The sequence below is a fragment of the Barbus barbus genome (genome assembly GCF_936440315.1).
Source record: "Barbus barbus genome assembly, chromosome: 9".
Lineage (NCBI taxonomy): Eukaryota > Metazoa > Chordata > Actinopteri > Cypriniformes > Cyprinidae > Barbus > Barbus barbus.
This window is the reverse complement of record NC_136737.1, coordinates 29,260,638-29,281,661: the sequence shown is the minus strand read 5'-3', so window position 1 is coordinate 29,281,661 and position 21,024 is coordinate 29,260,638. Positions and strand designations below refer to the sequence as shown.

General features: G+C 39.6%; 1 protein-coding gene across 2 annotated transcripts in view; it reads right to left on the bottom strand.

The window, feature by feature from the left end:
• Positions 1-21,024, bottom strand: part of LOC306874663 (NLR family CARD domain-containing protein 3-like) — a 59,825-nt gene that overhangs the window by 20,451 nt on the left and 18,350 nt on the right. For both annotated transcript variants that reach the window (XM_079424866.1, XM_079424865.1), the window contains exon 7: positions 16,772-16,945. In XM_079424866.1, the coding sequence (XP_079280992.1) occupies positions 16,772-16,945 (174 nt within the window). The remainder of the gene's footprint in view (positions 1-16,771; positions 16,946-21,024) is intronic.

Below are 21,024 nucleotides of genomic sequence, written 5' to 3'. Positions count from 1 at the left end.
GTAATAGGCTACTACTACTAAAATTATTAAAACCTTATTTTTAAGGAATAATCATACAATATTTCTTCAATGTTTTAATTTTAATATTAAATCCCCTTTAAAAACTAAGATTTTATTTTAATTTTCATTAATTAAAAGATTAAATGAATGTTTTATGCCTTAATAAATGTAAATACACAACAGAGTTTCTGAGGAAAAAAATATAAAGTTTAAAATAAATGAAACTTGTTTTTATACTTTCAAATAATTAAACATGCTAAAACAGAATTTGGTAATAAAACATAAGGTTGAAAAAAATAAAACATTTAATTGGGCCCTAAACATGTATTTTTTTGTTAAATAAATTGATGTCAAATTGTTTAAGTTTCATGATTTTAATTAATTAGACATACTTTGATTAGTAAAATTTAATATGATCATTAAAAAGATATGTAATTCAGGTACTGTTATCATGATCATTACCATCTTAAAGCCTTCCTTGGGGCAAAATAGGAGAAAGACAAATGATTATCAATGTACTTATTCACACGTATGTTATCCAGGCGTTAATCCACAAGTACTTTCTAGACGCAAAGTAAAAAAATCCTTTCTTTGCTACGTCACCACCGCGCAGTTTGAGCGCAGCTCCGAGACGTGACCGTGACGTCTAACGTGTCAAATATTACATCTGATGCCTGAATCTTAATTTTTTTCCCCTTACTTTTTCTCTTGTAATCTTTAGTATTTAATTTCAGTTGAAAATGTATATTCATGATACTTTGTATATTATTCACAATCATTCTTTAAATGTCAACTCTGTATTTTTGCATTGCATTCATTAAAAAAAACCAAACGCCTGAATACTATGGGATTTTTGCCAAACGGCTGGTGAGCGTATGCACGTTAATTCTCCTGTCAGTTTGCTTAGAGAGTAGAAAAACTGCAGTTATCACACCCCATACACGCACTCACAATCACACACACACGCAAACACACACACTCACACTCACACGCACGCACACGCACTCTCACTCACACACGCACACACACACACATACACACACACACACACACACGTGCAGACTCACACACATGAATCTTACGATCACAAACTCTCCAGTCTGAACTTATGGAGCTTTTCCACTGCATAGTACGGCACGGTTCAGTACAGCTCACTTTTGGCTGGTTATCCACTGGGAACAGTACCTGGAACTATTTTTAGTACCACCTCGGCCGAGGTTCCAAGCGAGCCATACCCTTACCAAATCATTACGTTTAAACTCTGCTGATCACTGATTGGCCAGAGAAAATTGTCACTGATTTAAATCAGCACAGCCAGCGAAGGATCAAACGCAACTTTTGAATGAGCGCACCTTTTTTAAACAACCAAAAAATGGCTGTTTCGTTGTCTGTTGAGGAAGTACAGATGTGGATCCAGCGAGAGCATGATGGAGCGATGCAGAATTAAAATGTTTTTCAGGAGTCACGGCAGTAGAGGCGGTGCAACTATAACGACACGTGAATAATCCCGTCCTCTCTAAAGCGGTACTAAACTGCAGTGCAAAGACAAAACGAGCCGAACTGAGCCGTGTCGTGCCGTTCTGAACCGTGCCGAGCCGTACCACGCAGTGGAAAAGAGCCATTAGTCAGAGGATGCAAGGATAACCTATTCTATAAGTGGCTGCCTACTGCTAATCTAGTTCTTGAGAATAAAACTCCCACACAATGATGTACAATAACAATAATATTTGCAATAACATATCGATTTGTTGAATAATTAAGTAAATATACTTCCTTAATTTACCTTTGTAAAGAAACCTCATTGCTGGCTATTCTCTGCTGTCTCAGACTACGACATCTTAGCCCTTTATCGGCCTCCGTGGCTTCTCTAAAGGGAGCGGTGAGCGGGGGACTGAGCCGTTGCTTGCAATTAAAATCTACACACTGCACCTTTAAGTCGGCCGCCAACTGCTTGCTCAGAACAGAAAGTGTAGTTTTGGTCACTTCAGTATGTAACCCAGGTGTTTTTGCCTTATTCTCCTTATTCGCGGCTCCCCTCTGTGTTCGCGTTGTCGCGAGACTTCGTAAAGTATCGCGAGACTTGACATAGTGTTGCGTCACTTTCCTTTAAATACGGCAGCGCACTGTTGTTTGGTGTGTGTGTGCGGGAGTCGGTGTGTTGAGCTGCTGCAGGTAGGCGTTTAGCCCTGTAAAACATTTTACTGTTAAGCTAAACTGTTGGTTTAACTATTATGCCTTTTAGATTGCCTCTACCTTTCAATTGACTGCTGTTGAGTGACTTAATGATATGGGAGCTGGTGAGTTGTCATTGTTTGTTATATGGTGCTAATAGTGTATTGTATGTGTACACTCACCTAAAGGAATATTAGGAACACCTGTTCAATTTCTCATTAATGCAATTATCTAATCAGCCAATCACATGGCAGTTGCTTCAATGCATTTAGGGGTGTGGTCCTGGTCAAGACAATCTCCTGAACTCCAAACTGAATGTCAGAATGGGAAAGAAAGGTGATTTAAGCAATTTTGAGCGTGGCATGGTTGTTGGTGCCAGACGGGCCGGTCTGAGTATTTCACAATCTGCTCAGTTACTGGGATTTTCACGCACAACCATTTCTAGGGTTTATAAAGAATGGTGTGAAAAGGGAGAAACACCCAGTATGCGGCAGAATTAAGGCAGTTCTGAAGGCGAAATGATGGTCAAACACAGTATTAGTATGGTTTTCCTAATAACCCTTTAGGTGAGTGTATGTGGATCTGTTAGCCGGTGCTGGAGCTGGCTGTACTTTAATCATACTGAGTCTGACTGTATATATATATATATATATATATATATATATATATATATATATATATATATAGTGCCTATTTAAATGAGCAATGCATTAATGATTAACCTTAATCTTAATATTGTTGTTGAAATATGTTGACAACTACTCTATTCTGAAATGTATTTTGAAGCTATTATTTATATTGTCCATTTATAAGAGTACTCTTGCTGATTGTTAAATTATTTATATTGCTAAGTGCAGTATTTATATTGAATCATGATGAAACGAATGAACTGAGATTATGATAATATGATGACCTTATGATATTATGATTGTGGTGAGATAGTTGTGATGCTTGGAACCAGAGTGATGTATTAATGGGTCCTGTTTTGTACAGGCCAGGTTCTGTGCTTTAATGGTGAGCCACTAGGCCCAAAGCTGATGATTCGGAGTGCATGCATCTACCAATGTGGTAGGAGGCGCTGCAGCTGTTAAGTTGATACACCTGCGCACACACCCTCAGACACATTTTCACACATCTACATATTGGTACTGAGTTTATGAACTGTTCCATCCTGGACTCCTTGGACTCTGCCTGTCTTGAGGACTGTGTGTTGTGAACTGCTGCGGCTTCAAGCACTGCTTATGATTGAGAGAATTTTGAATTCTGAGATTGCTGCATGTTCATTAATAACTTAAGAACTGAATACTTCCTATGTGCACGTGTAAATATTGTAAATGTTTGTTGTCTTATATGTAATACAATTCACAATTGCACTGCAGCCTTGACTCTGTGTATCATTGAATTTCACCTTTTCCTCCTTGAGCCAAACTAAGATTTTCTGATATTGGTCCACTATTTTTATTTATAATTATAGCACTTATAAATGCTACATTACTTTGGCGAGCCAGCCAGGAGGAATTGGTGAGTTTAATGTGCATTTGAGTTATTGATTTGGGTTTATTTTAGTTCGATAACAATAATGGATGTGTTTTTGAAACGTGGTATCAAATTATCAAATGCTGTGCTGTTGGAGGGCGAGGGCATAACAGAAGCAGGAAGTAATGAAGTTATTGAGTTGGTTCAGCCAATATGGTTCAGTCAATAAGATTGAGGAAATTTCTGAGACCAAATCGGTGTATGATGGTGTGCTTGTTGTTAAATTCACTTGCGGTGCAGCTTTGGAAGCGCAGCGTCCCATTTTGCCGCACACATGGGTCTCAGCTAAAAGGACACATACATGTTGCATTTTGGAGCTATCTACTGTTTGCACAGAGCACTTTGCTAAAGCTAAAACTATGTTGTATTTGTCTGATTTGCAGAATTTAGCCAAATTAACTGGAGTGGATTACACAGAAGTGCTCAAAACAACGATGTCTCAGATTGGACTTTCGGTCTCCGAGCTCAGCTCTGCACCTCATGTGGAAGAGTCATCAATCACAGAGTTGCCTGTGCTGTCAAAGCCATCGGTGAAGCCATCAATTCAGTTTCCACCAGCTATTACTGTTCCCCTCATTGACACTGCTGCTCCCAGGTCAGTCACTGAGCCCAGTATTGATCCATCTAATTTTACACAGCCGGGGATGAGACATTCAACTTCCAGCATTGACGTCCATCCACCTGAGGTCCAGCACTATGTAGTGGAGCACATTGTGAAGAATGAGGAGAGTGCAGTACATCACCAGAGGATCAGGTTTTTTCAGGTCAGCTTCCCAGACCCACTCATGAGGCTGACTATGACACCTGGCGGTCAGGAGTAGAACTGCTGTTGAAGGATCCATCTGTGTCCGACCTCCATCGTTCTAGGAGGATAGAGGAGAGCCTCCTTCCTCCAGCAGCAGACTTGGTCAAGCAATTGAGTTCCAGCACGCTGCCTACGGTGTATTTAGACACTCTTGACTCTGCATATGCTATTGTTCAAGATGGGGACGAACTGTTTGCTAGATTCATGGATACATTTCAGGATACCGGTGAGAAACCATCTGCCTACCTCCAACGGCTCCAGGTTGTCCTGAATTCTGACATGAAAAGTGGAGGAGTCATAGAGTCTGAAGTAAATCGGCATTTGCTGAACCAGTTCTGTCGTGGATGCTGGGACAATTCTTTGATTGCTGAGCTCCAGCTAAAACAAAAGAATACTTGTCCACCCACTTTTCCTGAGCTGTTGCTCCTCTTGCGCACTGAAGAGGACCGAGAGGCAGCAAAAGCACATTGAATGAAGCAATATTTGGGGTCTACACGGCAGAAAGCTACATCCCATGCCCAGTTTGCTCGTGTTAACCCTGAAGATGGGGCCGCAGTTACTGCTTTGGATAATATTACCCAGCAACGGGCTCAACAACTAGCTGATGTCCAGCGACAGTTAGCTATGCTAACGGCCAGCCAGTCAAAGACCAGTTCTATCCCCAAAACTTCCACTTACAGTAAACCACATGCCAGGGCCACCAATCAGCAGCCTAGTTGATCCACACCTACGCCGGCTAAACCTGGTTATTGTTTTCGGTGTGGTGAGGATGGCCACATCCGTCCTCAGTGTGAGAATGAACCCAATCCTACTCTGGTTGCTCGTAAAAAGAAACAGTTCACTAGCAATCAACAAAACGCTTCCAACTCCGTTCATTTAAACTGAGTCCGGTTCCTGTTGTGGGACAGACAGGGGCCAGAGGGGACCAAATCCGTCCCAAGGAAAAAAAGAAGATTGTCAAGTATGCAGAAATGTCACAGTCCAAGATAAAGAATGCAACCATACAACTTCCAAAGGGCCTGGTGGGCTCAAATTTGTTCTGCAGTCGTTCAGATTGCTGGACAGAACTACCACTGCCTTTTGGATACTGGCTCGCAGGTCACCACGATTCCAGTTTCTTTTTACAACCAGAGTCTCAGCGATCACCCTGTGAAGCCACTTTATAATTTACTCCAGGTATAGGGTGCTGCCGGTCAGTCAGTGCCATACCTGGGGTATGTAGAGATGACCATAGGTTTTCACAAAGAGTTCTTGGGAGAGGAATTTGATGTACCGACTCTTGCCTTGGTTGTACCCGATGGTCATCCTGAGGGTTCATCCATTGTGCTTATTGGCATGAATACTCTGGAGCCTTTATATGAGTGATACACCAGTAGTGACATCTCAAATTTTCAGCCTACGGCCCAAGGGTACTGTGCAGTCCTAAAGCTCTTACAACTGAAGCGCCAACTAAGCCAGCTGGGTCGAGCAGGATCCGTGAAGTTGTTGATTCAGACACCAGTTCTGATCCCTTCTGGTCAGACCATTGTTCTAGAAGGCTCTGCCAGAATAGACAGTCCAACTACAGTTCAATGGGCTGTGATTGAACACCCCATATCACCTCTTCCTGGCGGCCTATGCGTCCAGAGTTGTGTCATTACACTTCCAACTCATGCTCCCTACAAAGTTCCTGTTCTCGTTAGGAACGAGTCTGAGCAAGATGTTCTCATTCCACCGATGACAGTAATTGCTGATATTGGTATATCACCTACCATCCTGGCCCATCACACCTTAAATACTTCTCCAGTCCAAGAAGGTTCCCAAAGAAGTACTTTGGAGTTAAATTTTGGAGAATCATCTATTCCACCTGAATGGATGGAGCGAGTAACATCCAAGCTCAAGCAAATGCCTTAAGTGTTTTCTTACCACGACCTTGATTTTGGTTGTACGGATCAGGTAAAACACCATATCAAGCTCCACGATGAAACCTCTTTCAAGCTTCGAGCCAGGCCTATCCATCCCCGCCGAACCTTGAAGAGTTGTTTTCAGCATTAACAGGCTCCAGATGGTTCACGGTTCTAGATCTAAAGTCTGGATATTATCAGATTCAAATGAGTGAAGCTGATAAGGCTAAAACTGCATTTGTCACACCGCTGGGGTTCTGGGAATGGAATCGGATGCCGCAAGGTGTTACGAATGCTCCAAGTATGTTCCAAAGACTTATGGAGAAGTGTATGGGGGATTTAAATCTCAGGGAAGTCCTTGTATTTCTAGATGACATCATTATCTTCTCTGACACTTTAGAGGAACATGAGAAGCGCTTACTCCGAGTACTTACCCGCCTGAAGGAATTCGGCTTGAAGCTGTCCCCTGAAAAATGCAAATTTTCCAGTCCAGTGTACGTTATCTTGGACATGTCGTGTCCGAAAAGGGTGTTGAAACAGACCCTGAAAAAATATCTGCTCTCAAATCCTGGCCAGTCCCCCGAAATCTTAAAGAGCTACGGTCCTTCCTAGGGTTTTCAGGGTACTATCGGAGGTTCATCAATTACGCCACCATAGTAAAACCTCTCAATGTCCTTACTAGAGGCTATGCACCCATCCGTCAGTCTATTAAAGATAAAAGTCCTGCTGGAAAGTTCCTGGACCCGAAGCAGTCTTTTGGGGAGAGATGGACGTCCGATTGTCAAGTTGCTTTTGACACAGCAATTTCTAAGCTAACATCTGCTCCTGTCCTTGGGTTCGCCAATCCGAAGTTGCCTTACATCCTTCGCACAGATGCCAGCATAATTGGTTTGGGAGCCGTTCTATACCAAGAACAGGATGATCAACTTCGGGTAATTGCCTATGCCAGCCGAGGCCTATCACAGAGTGAGTCTCGATATCCGGCACACAAACTTGAGTTTCTGGCCATAAAATGGAGTGTCACAGAGAAATTCCATGATTATCTTTATGGTGCTAACTTCACAGTTATTACAGACAATAATCCTCTTACATACGTTTTGACCTCAGCAAAATTGGACGCCACAGGCCACCGGTGGCTAGCTGCGTTGTCAACGTATTCCTTCAAGATGCAGTACCGTGCTGGCAAACACAACTTTGATGCCGATGCTCTTTCTAGATGTTACCATAAAGTGCCGGATAAGGCTACAAGCTGTGAAGAATGGGAACTGGTGAACCGCTTAGCGGAGCAATTGTGTGACCCCGGTGAAGTTGCAGAAATCTCCCCAGACATTGGTTGCTATATGTCAGAGCAGTCTTGTCAGATCATGCTGTCCTGCTGACTACACTCAACTTGATGTGACCTTAGTTGAGTCTCTTTCTGCCCATGCTAATTGTAAGGGTATTACATATAATATTAATACGTACTTTAAAGAAATAGTTTAATTTAGCTCAAAGGGAATCATTTATGATTTTATAGGGATTTGAACAGAATCAGTGTTACGGCGATTCACTGAACGAGAACGACAAACTCTGCACTGGATATTAAAATCCCAAATATAGTGAAAACACTATTAAATAGCACAGTAACGAAATCGACAGATTAAGACATTAACTTGTGAGCAGAAAACACAAGATACTTCTCTTTTCAATATAAATTAGAATTTATTTATATAAACTAATCTAACATATGAACACAAGCATTCACGCGTTGCAGAAAGAGAGAAAGTGAGGAAAGGATGAGTTTAAGAGAATGAAAATGTGAAATCCCAAGTTCACAGCAATATGTGCTATTGCATAGACCTGAACAACCATCAATCACTTATTTAACCCTCGTTTTGAGTTTCTCAATGAGGCTAAGATTTATATTAACTGCACCTGATTCAGTTAGAATTTGGAGGTGTAGCTTGCGTGCTTTGCCTTGTTAGGGGTTTCCTTTGTGTCTCCTTGCAGAAAGGCGGTTCCCCCGAAGTGGCTGATTGGCTGGAGGTTCAGTAGTCTTTGTAGTGAGGTCTTTGGGCGTTGGCTTGCTGGAAGTTTGAAGGAGTGCAGTCGAAGCTGGACTTTGTATCAAACTTACATTAACACACGAAACTCCACGGAAAGAAAAGAAACTAAAGTAAAAGAATAAAATTAAAAGGATGTAACGAGACTAAGTTGTTTTCCTTCTCATTATGGCACGTGGGCCAGAGCACGCTCAAAGAGCAGCACGCGGTGAGAGGGACGAGAGGACGAGAGGCGTAAAAGAGAGAACAAAAGAGTGTAAAAAGAGAAAAGAAAGAAGGAGGGACAACAGTTTTAAACTCGCTTCTGGACACATCCCATCTGGATGTCTTGACCAATTAGATACTGTCCTTGCTTGGGGTGTTGGTCTGTTCCTCCACCAAATCATAAATCAACTTGTTATCTGTTCAGTCAGAGGTCCAAACTTTACAGGCTCGTGCAAAGTATACCTTTTCAACATTGATTTTTATAACAAGACTATGATACATTTGACAAAGAATTGATTGGGAGAAACATTTAAAGCATGGATTTTCAAGCTCATACATACTAAATATGCAATATTTATCTTTAAGGCTTGAGCTATTCAATAATGATTAAAAAGACATACATATTATTTGATTAACCTGTTAACCTTCACCCCCATTTGGGGCCTCGCAGGTGAAAATAACCTACCTAAATTAAAATGGTAACAGTTTGTGACAAAGTGTGCTTACACAAACAAATTTGGTATCTTTGGAAAGAAGAGACTCTGGGCTTTACTATCTATCATCCAGAGTTGATAATGCTCAAAAAGATAAAAAGTTATAGGCACTGACGTGCCTTGAAAAATATTTTTCCACACTGAATGTTATTTCATTTCACTGAAACTTATTTCATATACAAATACATGAAATAAGTCCTGGAGCAATCCAGAAAAGTAATGGATCGAAAGCCATGTGTCTCATGAGTTCATATTTCAAATTTGAAGAAGATACCATGAAAAATGAGATTCCTGCAATATTTTTTCAGAAACTATTTATAGTCCCCCCACCCCCCTGTTTGATTTTTCCACACTGAATGTTATTTCATTTCACTGAAACTTATTTCATATACAAATACATGAAATAAGTCCTGGAGCAATCCAGAAAAGTAATGGATCGAAAGCCATGTGTCTCATGAGTTCATATTTCAAATTTGAAGAAGATACCATGAAAAATGAGATTCCTGCAATATTTTTTCAGAAACTATTTATAGTCCCCCCACCCCCCTGTTTGAGGAAAAATAACCACCAAATGGATTTCAGAATTATACAAACTATTTTAGTCATTATACATATTCCTGCATAGTTTTTCAACTATAAAATAGACAGATTTATTTGAGCACTAAAAAATACAAAAATAATTATTTTTAGTATTTTAGTATATAATAATTAATTATAGTAATAAAAAAGGAAAAGAAAAATAGAAAAAAAATGCTTTGTATATAGTATGTATACTGAAGTATTCTGATTGCCAGACATGAAGTGATATTGCCAGACATGGTCATAGAGTCAGTAAACACACGCTGATGTGCTTCCATTCAGATGATAATCATACAGATGGGCCATATAATCAATAATAGCTGATCAATGAATCACAATGATAGCCGTCATAGAGTCGCTAATAAACACGCTGATGTCCGTCCATACAGATTATAATCATGCAGATACGGCCACATTCCCCACACAATACACACACACACATATAAAAAATGTAGAAGAAAAAAAACAAACAGTTTTTTATGGATAAAGCAGATCGCTAAGTTACGCCCCGCTCAGATGACAGCGTCACAGCCCGCGTCATGGCTGACTGGAGGGAGCGCCAAATTCAAATAAACTATATTCCGCTTTTCTGAGACTTTTTTTTCCGTGGACGGTCTCATTATGTTTGTAAAACCGTATGCTGCAACACCGTGTTGTTTTTTTACCACCAAGACGCTGTTTTTGAGCGTAATTTATTCCATAACGGACGCGAACAATAACTCTCTGAAGAAATGAAACGTAAACAAAGGACTATTCATCCTTATTACAACGTTATTGTTTCGCTGGACTAAAAGTGCTCGCTGGATGTTGTTCTGTGGACCCTTACCTCTCTAACTAAACTAGGATTTCAGCAGTGGACGCGTTTGTGGCTCGTTATTACAGAGATAAAGGTACGTACGGCTTTTTTACTCTGCGTGTTTGGATGTGTACTGCTTAAACAAATGTAGCAAATACATTCCTTATAAGCTTTCCATCGAAAAACAGCGATCTGTCGTCGATGCTTGAGGCTTAGACCCTCAGAATGATATATAGTTTGTCAAGATTAACTTTGTCCCGTTTCATTTATTCTATTAGAAAACAATGACACATGCAAACAAAGAGCGTTGCTCTGGTGAACGGTAACCGGTTAAAACATGATATGTGGGTACAACATAAAAATGTCCTTTTAGGATGATTTTATGTGCATATGGAGAAGAAAGTCTTTGTATAGTTCTAAGGAGAACGAAGGCATGTTCTTTAGACAAAGGAATGTTGGTTTGGACTGTCTTCTATGTGTGGAGACTCGCCCGAGAGAGTCTGTAGCTAGTGATTTCCTATCACAGGTTTACATGTGAACATCAGTCTTGATTACTTGCAACAAATTTGACATTCTCCTTCTTGAATTGGAATTATCAATAAGTGTTTCTTTTTCCTCAGTGTTGCAAGTTGTTTTGTGAAAGAGGCTTGCTAGTTGGGATTGCTTGCTTCAAACTAGATTTATGACGTCCTGTTCCTTAAGGCCTCTCTGCATTCCAGCTCCTCAGGTTTCAGTGTTCTGATGCATCTTAAAATTGTCTGATTCAGTCTCTGATATCCTACACTAATATTATTCCTGACTGTTTTGCTGAGGAAGAGTCACATGGCCTTCCTGTCATTTCTCCTTTGACCCACGCTGACCTGAAAGAAGAGCAGCGTGCCGACCCAGCAATTCGAGAAGTCATCTTCCAGCTTGAGACGGGGGAAAAGGTTTCTTCCACTGTTAGAGAGGAACTTCCAGAGCTCCCATTGTTGTTACGGGAGTAGAATCGATTGGAGCTGGAAAATGGAGTTTTATACAGGAGAAGACAGGATGAAGATAAACTTGTCCTTCAGCTTGTTCTGCCCCCAGTGTTGCGTTCTACCGTGCTGAAGAGTCTCCATAGTGACATGGGGCACATGGGTATAGAGCGAACCCTGGATTTGGTGCGGCAGCGCTTCTTCTGGCCAAAAATGGCCGTTAACGTTGAGAACTTCATCAAAACCTGTGGTCGGTGTGTAAGGAGCAAGACTCTTCCAGAGAAGGCAGCTCCTCTCGTAAATATTCAAACCAGTCGTCCTTTGGAACTAGTATGTATGGATTTTCTAACACTTGAACCGGATAGCAGCAACATAAATAATATTTTGGTGCTTACTGATCATTTCACCAAATTTGCCGTCGCTATTCCAACTGCGAACCAGGGGCCGGATTCACGAAACATTCTTAAGAAGAAATTTCTTCTTAACTGCCATTTTCTTCTTATTTTTTAACTTAAGAAAAAAGTTAAGAATATTTTGTATTCCCAAACATTCTTCTTAAGAATATTCTTATCTTTTTTCTTAAGATTGTTCTTAAGACAAAAATGAAGAAGAATTCAAATTCTTGAAAAGAATCTTCTTAAAAATCATCGTAAATAACTTCTTAAATGTAGGACAGCCCCAGACTTGTCTTAAATCCAAAACAGTAAGAATTATTTAATGAATTTATTGGGTTATTTCAAAATAATTGTTATATTTAAGCATTACAATAACGTTAGCTACATATAGCCTAATACATATGACTATTAATAGCGATGTGCGCGAGTTTTCTGAAGCGACAGCGATGACTGATAATGTAAACAATGATCGGTCATGATTAGCCTGTGTGTGACACTACTGTTTGCTAACTTCAAAACTCAGTAGCAACTCTACAAAAACGAGTAAGATAGGTAACTTTAACTGGACGCTATTATTTTAGCTTATAAATACGACATAATCTTTGGCAGTATGCAGCGCATATGACTGTGTAACGGTCACACATACCGGAAGCGTTCACTCGGATGAGAGCAAAAACACAGCACTACAAAACTGAATCAACAGATCACTGCGGCTTGAGACAGGCTGTTCAAAAACATGCCGCATTAAAAATGTAAAGCTGAGCGCCAGTCAAAATCGCGACAAAAAAAATGATTATTAGGGTAATCTGCAGGAAGCGCAAAAAGACAATAAAGAGTTTAGACTGTCATTTTCTTCTTAAGAAAAAAATTAAGATGTTCTTAAGAATATATTTGAGAACTTATTAAGAATTTTTCAAGAATTGCACTTAAGAACATTCTTACGAACTTCTTATAATTTATCTTAAGAAATTTCTTAACTTATTTCTTAAGAAGATTTTCGTGAATCCGGCCCCAGAAGGCTAAAACTGTGGCAAAATGTCTGTGGAATGACTTCATGGTTTGCTATGGCATTCCAGAGCGCCTACATTCTGACCAAGGGCCAGAATTTGAATCTAAGCTGATTAAGGAGCTCTGCGATGTAGCTGGCATTAAGAAAACTCGCACCACTCCATACCACCACATGGGTAACCCTGTTGAGCGCTTCAACCGGACGCTGTTAAACATGCTGGGAACTCTTGAGAGCAAACAGAAGGCTAAGTGGAGGGAGTACGTTAAACCTCTTGTCCATGCGTATAATTGCACGCGGAATGAGGTAACAGGATTCACATCTTATGAACTCCTATTTGGACGATTGCCACGGCTCCCGGTTGACTTAGCTTTCGGGTTGCCAGTCCGTGACTCTCCATCTTCCTCTCACTCTCAGTATGTGAAGGACTTAAGATCACGTCTCGAGGAGAGCTATAAGCTTACATGCCAGTATGCTCAGAAGTCAGCTAAAAGGAACAGAAATAGTTTCGATCAATGTGTAAAACCTGCAAGCTTGGATGTTGGGGACAGAGTCCTTGTTCGGAACGTCAGAATCCGAGGAAAACACAAGCTCGAAGACAAGTGGGAACAAGAGGTGTATGTGGTTGTGAACCGTGCTGGGGAACTTTGTTTATATTGTGAAACCAGAGACCAGGGAGGGACCTAACCGCACGCTCCATCGTGATTTGCTCTTGCCCTGTGGCTTCCTATCGGCTTCTGTTACAGAGGACTTCCTAGAAGATCTTACTATTCAAAAACCCCATACTCGCAGCCAGAGTAGAAACTGTACTGACCAAGTTGATATCTTTGAGGATGAGGATGCTGAACTTGCCACCCTTGGGAATTTTCCCCAGTTTCCAATGAAGTTCAGTGTGGAAAGAGTGAGTGGAGGTGAACAAGATCCAACGGCCGGTGACATTGTGGGGTCCGCCTTACCGACAGCCCCAAGTGACAATGATTCTGTTGCACCTTTTCCACAAAGCTCTGCAACAAGATCTTCAATTGTGACCTCACTTGAAACCCACTTACCTGACGTTGAAGAGTCCCGGCCAATCATTCAGACACATTTTCATACATTTACATATTGGTACTGAGCTTATGAACTGTTCCATCCTGGACTCCATGGACTCTGCCTGTCTTGAGGACTATGTGTTGTGAACTGCTGCGGCTTCAAGCACTGTTTATGATTGAGAGAATTTTGAATTCTGAGATTGCTGTATGTTCATTAATAACTTTGAACTGAATACTTCCTATGTGCACTTGTAAATATTGTAAATGTTTGTTGTCTTATATGTAATACAATTCACAATTGCACTGCAGCCTTGACTCTGTGTATCATTGAATTTCACCTTTTCCTCCTTGAGCCAAACTAAGATTTTCTGATATTGGTGCACTATTTTTATTTATAATTATAGCACTTATATATGCTACAAGTACAACTTGCTAATCAGTGATAGACAGAAATCAAAAGGTCTCTGATGACGTGCTACTGCTCCATTCATCCATGAGCCTTTAGTCTGTTCTGTCCTGGACACAGATTTGAGGAAACATCAGCCTCCACATGATCTACTAGTCATTATGATTTCAGAAGAGCGAAGAATAAATAACAGTTTATTTGTCAGGTAAGAATGTATCATGTTAATTACATAATTAAAGAATAAGAATCCAATTCAGAGTCAGAGATAATAAATACATAACATCAACTGCTCAAAGATGAATCTAAGAGAGAGAGGTGCAAACCTGACAGAGGAAAAAGTAGCATTTATGAGTGCTGTTTACTCTGATATAGATACTCTTCAAACAGATTAAAATGTATCTGTATGTTTCATTTTGGCTGACACTTATGTACTTTGTTGTTCATTGGTCTATAATGCTGCCTTCACGTGCTATCATAAATTTCCGATTTCCCACTTATGAAGTCATGATTACGAGCTTGTTGTATTCAAGTGCTTCAATGTCGGAAATAATAAAATGTAGGCTCCCATTGGTTGACAAACATATAAACATTCACCACGCTATACATGCAGTTTTCTGACAATCCTGGAATTTCAGTCAAATACATGCTTATTTCACTGCTTATAAAACATAAAATATGCTTTGAATGATCGTTCATATCTAGCCTATAAATACACTACTTAAGCGACAAGACAAAGGGATGTAGTTGTTGTGAGAACAGACAGCAGCAATGGATGTCCCCTCCACCATGTTTAAAGTTTATGACCCGCCCAATTCAGAAACTCTGGTATCAAAATTATTTCTGAATTTCCCAGTAGGAAATATGACTTGAAAGGGCGTTCACGTCCAATTTCCGATTAGGAAACTCGTATTCACGATTACTCCGATAGCGCGTGAAGGCACAATACGTGTATATACCAGGGGTGCCCACACTTTTTTGAGTGGGCATCTACTTTTCAAATGAGAAATTTACCGAGATCTACCAAGTGGAAAATAAATAAATAAATAATACAATGCATGTAAAATAAATAGGCCTAAATAAAAAAGCTGGTTGGGATGTATCTTTATATTGCATTAAGTAAAATTTTTATAAAAAAAAAATAATAATGTTCAATTCTTAGTACCCCATAAAACTGTGCCTGCATTTACCTAAAGCAGTGGTTCTCAACCTTTTTTTTACTCCAAGACCCCCTCTTCTCTAAATCAATACTGCAAGCCCAAACTTTTCTATTCACTAAAACCTTTGTACTTTCATGTAAATTTAAACAAAGCAAATTCAAGAAAGATTTAAGCATTCCAATGTCACTTAAGTTGCATAGAATATCTACAAAGTATGTAAAAGTATGTATCTCTGAACTCAGCGATCTGAAGGCAGCTCGACACCATCAGTGAATATTTCCTCTGTCAGAACAAGCTGTTTGGAGCGTCTGATGCCCGTATGTACATGAGCACCACTGATCCTCACAAACTTCTCCAAAACACACGAGCATCCACTATAAAACTCTGTGTATTCAACTAGGTGAATATCCTGAGCTGTGTTCAAGCAGAAATATGATATTATAGTGATCAGTGCACCGAGAGCACAAATACACACGGTTCGTTTGTGCATCAAATAACAGACACAACACACACCTAATGCACCATCCTGTATGTCACTGTAATCATCTTTACCTTGATGACAATCATCATCCATCAAAACTTTAGACTACTAGTGTGACCCTGGCTTCTTTTATCCAGCCGAGAGCTGTATTGTGTATCATCTGCTCATCCAGAGGTTTTGAGCCGTTCAGTCTGTATTTCACACAGATGAGAAACGGTCTGCTGCTCCGAAACACAGAATATCACAGAATACCTAGAGAGGTGGTGCTTTTATTTATATATTTACATTATTTAATATATTAGTCATAACATTAGTGAATATATTATATTTTAGTTTTAAGTTATCTCGCGCCCCCCGGCTGAGAACCAGTGACCTAAAGCGTGATCTACCAGCATTGCCTTCACGATCGACCTGTTGGGCACCCCTGGTTTATACAAACATACATTAGTCTTGAATTCATAGAATTATATTCAGTATAATCATTGTGTTTGATCATTTACATTTTGATTCTTAAGGGAATCGCTCACTCAAAATATAAAGTGTCATAATGTACTTCCCTGCATGTCGTTCCTGACCTGTATGACCTTCTTTCTTCTGTCAAACACAATAGATCATATTTTGAATGTTGTTGACGACTAAAGTTTTGGTATCAATGCTTTCTATTGTGTGGACAAAAACATTTCTCAAAATATCTTCTTTTATGTTTCACAGAATAAAGTCACACTGTTTGGAAATGACTTGAAGATAATTAAAGTGACAAAATGTTTTTTTTGTTTGGCAGTATTTTCACACAGTTTTTGTGTTTAATAATATAATAACACTTACTGTAGTTTCTGTAGTTTACAGTGTGGATCCTCCAGTAGAGCAGAAAGCAGCTTCACTCCTGAGTCTCCTGGTTTATTATTGTTCAGATTCAGTTCAGTCAGGTGTGAGGGGTTTGATCTCAGAGCTGAACTCAGAGCAGCACAGCCTTTCTCTCCAATATAACAGTTGGAAAGACTGCAGAGAAAATACAGAAAAAATAAAGATGAGTTAAGTTCATTCACTGTTTGTCACAGACCCATGAATGAGGTCTCAAATCGACCGGATCATTGAGGAGAGGAGTGCTGTATCTTTTCTAAGTGATCGGACCTACGATGTTCACACAGCGGACGAAAAAGCAGACAAAAAAAATCCCATAGACTTACAATGACGGAATGTTCATGAATTTGAATCTCAACTGTCACCTTCTAACACACACACACACACACACACACGCACACACTCATGCACACACGCACTATCACACTATCACACACGCACACACACACACTCAAACACACACAAGCGCGCGCACACACACACACACACTCAAACACGCACACACACACGCATGCGCACACACACACACACACACACTCGCACACGCACACACGCACACACGCACGCACACACACACTATCAGGCGCGCGCACACACACACTATCACACACACACACAATCACACATGCACACACTCACACACGCACTCACACATGCACACACAATCACACATGCACACACACGGGGAGGACCCTTTCTAAAGGGTTTAAAGGTCTGAAAAAAAAATCAGGGACACTAACCACAGCTTTAAGTCTATACACGACTTCAGACACCTGAACTGATGAAGTAATGACTAGACCATGCTTAATGGGGACCTCTGAAAAATCAGATGAACATGACTTACAGGGACCTAATTTGAATATTATATGCATATCATTTGCATAATAAACATGCATTCCCATGATTTGTGGGGACCTTGCAACAACAATAAGTATTACTAATGACAAATAAAAGGCATTTATATGAAGTAAATCTTCAGACTGCATTTGTTCATTTGCTCTTAAAATGGGTTTAATCTACAACCAAGTAGAATTCAAATGTTTATTAGTAGTACAAAAGTTTACATTTTGAAATTTAACTTAGATTAGTTTATGTGGAGATGTAGTGAGGTCAGGAAACGGTGCTATTGATGCAAAGCTTCACTCTCGCATAAAACACCTAGGACCAGTTTCACAGACAGAGATTATCTTAAACCAGGACTAGGTCTTAGTTAAATTAGGCTATTTAAACAGTTTCTATTAAAATGCCTTAGTAAAAACTAAAGCATTACTGGTGTGCATCCTGAGACAAAACAATGGCTGACATATTTTAAGATGCTTCAGTTACTTTCAGTTAGGACAACTCAAACATGCTTTTTAGTCTGGGACCAGCCTTAAGCATGTAATCCATCTCCTCAACATGTACAGTTTTGGTTGATTGACTGATTGATGGCTCCTACATTTGATTGTAATTATCAGCGTGACTGAAGTGGACTGATGTTGCAGTGAACAAGTTCTTCATTCACATACAAAGGATCATATTGGGAGCAGTGAATAATTGCCTGGATATATTCCAACCCATATCATACCCACAAGTCCAACATTTAAACCTTTCCACTTCAAACTATTCTTTCTAGAATTGTAATAAAACATATACATAAATAGTGTTCAGCCCCGAACATCCACACAGTATCAGGTACTACTCATTCACCGGATACTTATCGATACAATAAACCTGCTACTAATTGAACTTCAAGACATTCATTCAGATTAAAATGACTGAATTCAACTTTTATTGAGTTAAACTTCACATAAGAACTCAAATGAAGTCAAACCTCAAAACAAAACCTCAAATGTCCTGTTATACTAAAAGTAAAAAAAATTAATAAAAAAAAAAAAAAAAAAAAAATATATATATATATATATATATATATATATATATATATATATATATGTACACACACACACAGGTGCTGGTCATAAAATTAGAATATCATGAAAAAGTTGATTTATTTCAGTAATACCATTCAAAAAGTGAAACTTGTATATTAGATCCATTCATTACACACAGACTGATATATTTCAAATGTTTATTTCCTTTAATTTTGATTATAACTGACAACTAATGAAAGTCCCAAATTCAGTATTCCAGAAAATTTGAATATCAATTAAGACCAATGCAAAAAAAAATATTTTTAGAAATGTTGGCCAACTGAGAAGTATGAACATGAAACGTATGAGCATGTACAGCACTCAATATTTAGTTGGGGCTCCTTTGGCCTGGATTACTGCAGCAATGCAGTGTGGCATGGAGTCGATCAGTCGGTGGCACTGCTCAGGTGTTATGAGAGCCCATGTTGCTCTGATAGTGGCCTTCAGCTCTTCTGAATTGTTGGGTCTGGCGTATTGCATCTTCCTCTTCACAATACCCCATAGGTTTTCTATGGGGTTAAGGTCAGGCGAGTTTGCTGGCCAATCAAGAACAGGGATACCATGGTCCTTAAACCAGGTACTGGTAGCTTTGGCAGTGTGTGCAGGTGCCAAGTCCTGTTGGAAAATGAAATCTGCATCTCCATAAAGTTGGTCAGCAGCAGGAAGCATGAAGTGCTCTAAAATTTCCTGGTAGACGGCTGCGTTGACCTTGGACCTCAGAAAACACAATGGACCAACACCAGCAGATGACATGGCACCCCAAACCATCAAACTTTACACTGGACCTCAAGCAACGTGGATTATGTGCCTCTCCTCTCTTCCTCCAGACTCTGGGACCTTGATTTCCAAAGGAAATGCAAAATTTACTTTCATCAGAGAACATAACTTTGGACCACTCAGCAGCAGTCCAGTCAAGACGCTTCTGACGCTGTCTCTTGTTCAAGAGTGGCTTGACACAAGGAATGCGACAGCTGAAACTCATGTCTTGCATACGTCTGTGCGTGGTGGTTCTTGAAGCACTGACTCCAGCTGCAGCCCACTCTTTGTGAATCTCCCCCACATTTTTGAATGGTTTTGTTTCACAATCCTCTCCAGGGTACGGTTATCCCTATTGCTTGTACACTTTTTTCTACCACATCCTGTCCTTCCCTTCGCCTCTCTATTAATGTGCTTGGACACAGAGCTCTGTGAACAGCCAGCCTCTTTAGCAATGACCTTTTGTGTCTTGCCCTCCTTGTGCAAGGTGTCAATGGTCATCTTTTGGACAACTGTTAAGTCAGCAGTCTTCCCCATGATTGTGTAGCCTACAGAACTAGACTGAGAGACCATTTAAAGGCTTTTGCAGGTGTTTTGAGTTAATTAGCTGATTAGAGTGTGGCACCAGGGGTCTTCAATATTGAACATTTTCACAATATTCTAATTTTCTGGGATACTGAATTTGGGACTTTCATTAGTTGTCAGTTATAATCGTCAAAATTAAAGGAAATAATCGTTTGAAATATATCAGTCTGTGTGTAATGAATGGATCTAATATACAAGTTTCACTTTTTCAATGGTATTACTGAAATAAATCAACTTTTTCATGATATTCTAATTTTATGACCAGCACCTGTATGTATGTATGTATGTATGTGTATATATATATATATATATATATATATATATATATATATATATATATATATATAAAACAACTTTAACAGACATGAATTTCAACAAAAATGACAACTTAAGAACAACTTTTGTTAGACCAATGCTTTTCAGCTTGTGCCTTTGTGCACTGGTTTAACAATAAAGTTATTGTATTTCTTCTTTAAACAAAACCTGCCATGCCAGATAGTTGCATCTTCACAGTATTATCTGCAGTTTCTTTTTATAAGCTGTAATGCGATTATAAACGTTAAATGTTATGGTCTTCCAATCGCGGTTCCTCCGAGCTTCTGGTTCAGCTTTCAAGCATTTCTCACAGTCACTCTTTGATGGTCCAGTGCCAGATGTGATGAATCTCTTCAGGTATCTTTCCACCGCCTGCACCTCTGCCTGTTGCCAGGGAGTTTTCTTCTGGGTAGTTTCACCTTAAAGTGATCAGAAGAAAAGAAATGATTAAGAGTGTATGCTGGAATTACAATCTGAAGTTCTGGATCCTATAATCAGTATTTAAATCAGCGTCTATAGTGCAAGTAAAATTATCTGTACTCTACCTATAAATAGAATTACATTGTCAATCAAACAGCAATTTTTACATTCAGTCAGCTGCCCTGAAATGATCATTGGTGAAAAGGAAGAGATAAATTAGGAACAATGTCT